This window comes from Glycine soja, chromosome 18 (genome assembly GCF_004193775.1).
Source record: "Glycine soja cultivar W05 chromosome 18, ASM419377v2, whole genome shotgun sequence".
NCBI lineage: Eukaryota > Viridiplantae > Streptophyta > Magnoliopsida > Fabales > Fabaceae > Glycine > Glycine soja.
This window is the reverse complement of record NC_041019.1, coordinates 7,857,449-7,861,556: the sequence shown is the minus strand read 5'-3', so window position 1 is coordinate 7,861,556 and position 4,108 is coordinate 7,857,449. Positions and strand designations below refer to the sequence as shown.

General features: G+C 43.4%; 2 protein-coding genes across 2 annotated transcripts; both read left to right on the top strand.

The window, feature by feature from the left end:
• Positions 1-304: 304 nt before the first annotated feature.
• On the top strand, positions 305-1,381 carry LOC114396854. The gene has a single exon (XM_028359040.1). It carries the CDS (start codon positions 305-307, stop codon positions 1,379-1,381), a length of 1,077 nt encoding a protein of 358 aa, XP_028214841.1.
• A 635-nt stretch (positions 1,382-2,016) lies between these two features.
• Positions 2,017-3,003, top strand: LOC114396853. Its single transcript, XM_028359039.1, has one exon. It carries the CDS (start codon positions 2,017-2,019, stop codon positions 3,001-3,003), a length of 987 nt encoding a protein of 328 aa, XP_028214840.1.
• Positions 3,004-4,108: the final 1,105 nt, after the last annotated feature.

Genomic DNA, 4,108 nt, shown 5'->3' with positions numbered 1-4,108 from the left:
AGTGCCATACTACTAGTTTGTAATTTGTTTCCCTCTTGGCCATTCTTTCTATCACTCTTGGCCATTCTTTCTCTCACCCCTCATTTATCCCTTGGCCATTCTTTTTATCACCACTCCTCTTTCCGCATTCGTTCCTTCTCCATAATTTACACGGGTAGAACCTTGTGTTTTTATGCGAGGTAAATCTACTATCGTTCCCATAGACTTAGAAATCGAAGCTACCTGTCGACGTAACAACGTCGCAAGAAGACAAAGAGAGCAAGACATAGATACTTCGCCTCCTCTTTCTCCAAATCACGTTCAAATGGACGGAGAACCAGCACGTAGGGTTACATTAGAGGACTTCTCTCATACTACTACTCCTGAATTCTTCACAAGTATCACACCGCCGGAGGTTCAAGCGCCTAATATTTTGTACCCTCATTCTCTCATTCAGTTGATTCAGGGGAACCTCTTCCATGGTCTCCCAAGTGAGGATCCTTATACGCATCTAGCTTCATTTATAGAAATATGCAACACGGTTAAGATAGCGGGAGTTCCAGCACAAGCAGTACGCCTCAACCTCTTTTCTTTCTCGTTAGCAGGAGAGGCAAAAAGATGGTTGCATTCTTTTAAGGGCAACACCTTTAGGACTTGGGAAGAAGTTGTAGAGAAATTTCTGAAAAAGTACTTCCCTGAATCCAAGACAGCTGAAGGGAAACTGGAAATCTCATCTTTCCATCAAGTCCCAGATGAATCCCTTAGCGAAGCCTTAGATCGTTTCCACGGATTGTTAAGGAAAACGCCCACTCATGGATATAGTGAGCCAGCACAATTAAACATCTTCATTGATGGATTACGACCTGAATCGAAGCAATTACTGGACGCATCCGCGGAAGGAAAGATCAAGTTAAAGACACCCGAGGAAGCGATGGAACTCATTGAGAACATGGCAGCTAGCGATCAGGCTATCCTTCGTGACCGTTCCTATGTCCCAACAAAGAGAAGCCTCCTAGAGCTTAGTACACAAGACGCAACTCTGGCACAACATAAGATGTTGTCTAGACAACTAGAAGCTCTTATGAAGACACTCAACAAATTGCCCCAACAACTGCAAGCAGTGAATACTTCTCATTCCCCTGTTTTGCAAGTAGAGGGATGTCCCACATGTGGAGGGACACATGGGCCTGGACAATGCACAATCCAACATGAGCCCTCTCAAGAAATAAATTACATGGGCAATCCTAATCTCCACGGTTTCCAAGGCTACAACCAAGGAAACCCATTCGGATACAATAACGGACCACCCGGATTTAACCAGGGAAGAAACTTTAACCAAGGCTCCGGCTGGAGAAATCAAGGAAATCAATACAAGGAGCCTAGGCCTCAACCACCGTACTAGCACCCTAGTCAAGGTCCGAGTCAGCAAGAGAAGTCGTCTCTCAGTATAGAGGAAATGCTCTTAAGTTTCATCCAAGAAACAAGGGCAAACACTCAGGAGACAAAGGCATTCATCCAAGAAACAAGGGCAAGCACTCAGGAGACAAAGGCATTCATCCAGGAGACGAGATCACACCAAAAGAGCACAGATGCAGCTATCAGAAACCTGAAGACACAACTGGGTCAGCTAGCCCATGAAAGGGCTGAAAGGCCCACAAGAACTTTTGGGGCTAATACAGAAAAGAACCCAAGAGAAGAGTGTAAATGAGTAATGACTCGAGCACAAAAGAACGCTCAAGAAGTAAGAACGATGACAGAAGACGAGGGAACTGAGGATAAGAAAGAAGAAACAAAAGAGGAAGAGAAGCTAGAGGAAGAACAGAAGGTGGTCTCACCACCTAAAACCAAGAGTCAAAAGGCAAGAGAAGCTAAGAAGGAAGAATCGCCAGTCTTGCCGCAGGATCTTCCGTATCCTAAGGTGCCAACCAAGAAGAATAAAGAGCAATACTTCAAGCGTTTCTTAGAAATATTTAAAGGAATGGAGATCACCATGCCATTCGGGAAGCCTTGCAACAGATGCCCCTCTACTCTAAGTTCATGAAAGACATCATCACTAAGAGAGGGAAATATATAGATAGCGAGAACATTGTAGTAGGAGGAAACTGTAGCACGATCATTCAAAGGAAGCTACCTAAAAAGTTCAAGGACCCCAGAAGTGTTACCATCCCATGCACTATAGGGAAAGAAACGGTCGATAAAGCCCTCATTGATCTAGGGGCAAGCATCAATTTGATGCCTTTATCAATGTGTAGACGAATTGGGAATCTAAAAATTGATTCCACTAAGATGACACTTCAATTGGTAGACCACTCAATTACGAGACCATACGGGGTGGTAGAAGATGTCCTGGTCAAGGTTCGCCACTTCACTTTTCCGGTGGACTTTGTTATCATGGACATCGATGAGGACACAAAAATTCCCCTTATCTTAGGCAGACCCTTCATGTTGACTGCCAACTGTGTGGTAGATCTAGGGAACGGAAGCTTGGAACTGAGTATTGACAGTCAGAAGATAACTTTCGACCTCTTTAAAGCAATGAAATATCCACGGGAAGGTTGGAAGTGCTTCAAGATAGAAGAGATTGACAAGGACAATAATGTCAATATTCTGGATACACCACACACTTCACTGGAGAAGGCAATAGTAAATAAGATGGACTGTCTCACCAGTGAAGAAGAAGAGGATCTCAAGGCTTGCTTGGAAGACTTGGATCGGCAAGAAATCATTCCTGAGAAAGAAGCCTGTTTTGAGATATTAGAGAATGAGGCTCTGCCAGAGAAAAAGAAGGTTGAATTAAAGGTATTGCCTAAGCATTTAAAGTATGTGTTCCTGGAGGGTGACACCAAACCTGTAGTAATTAGTAATGCACTAACACAGGAAGAAGAGAACAGGTTGGTGGACATCCTGAGGAAGCATAAGGAGGCAATCGGATGGCATATATCTGACTTGAAGCGAATCATTCCTTCATACTGCATGCATAAAATAATGATGGAGGACGTTTACAAGCCTATTCGACAACCTTAGAGACGTCTGAATCCAACTATGAAAGAAGAAGTAAGGAAGGAGGTGCTTAAGTTGTTAGAGGCTGGACTCATATACCATATCTCTGATAGCGGTTGGGTCAGTCCGGTACAAGTGGTCCCCAAGAAAGGTGGAATGACAGTCGTGAAGAATGAAAAGAATGACCTAATACCAACACGAACTGTCATGACCTAATACCAACACCATTTTCCATTGCCCTTCATGGATCAAATGTTGGAAAGACTTGCAGGGCAAGCATACTACTATTTCTTGGACGGATAGTCAGGTTATAATCAAATCACGGTGGATCCCAAGGATCAGGAAAAGACGGCCTTTACATGCCCTTATGGTTTTTTTGCTTATAGGCGAATGCCATTCGGATTGTGTAATGCACCAACTACATTTCAAAGGTGCATGTTGGCCATATTCTTAAATATGGTGGAGAAGAGTATCGAAGTTTTCATGGACGACTTCTCGGTTTTTGGACCCTCGTTCGACACTTGTTTGGATAATTTAGAAAAGGTATTACAAAGGTGCGTCGAAGCCAATTTGGTATTGAATTGGGAAAAGTGCCAATTTATGGTTCGAGAGGGTATTGTTTTGGGTCACAAGATCTCATGTAAAGGAATAGAAGTTGACCCAACAAAAATAGACGTCATCGAGAGGTTGCCACCACCACTGAATGTCAAAGGTGTCAGAAGTTTCTTGGGGCATGTTGGCTTTTATAGAAGGTTCATTAAGGACTTCTCAAAAATCGCCAAGCCCCTAAGTAATCTGCTGAACAAAGATGTAGCCTTTAAGTTTGATAAAGATTGTTCAGCAGCGTTCTAGACACTAAAGCATAGGCTCACCACGGCACCAGTAATGATTGCCCCAGATTGGAGCAAGGATTTTGAATTGATGTGTGATGCTAGCGATTATGCAGTAGGTGCAGTTCTGTGACAAAGGCATGACAGGGTTTATCACGCCATATATTATGCCAGCAAAGTCCTAAACGAGGCGCAATTAAATTACGCTACTACAGAGAAGGAGATGCTGACCATTGTTTTTGCCTTAGAAAAGTTTCGGTCTTACTTGATAGGATCAAGGGTCATCATCTTCACTGACC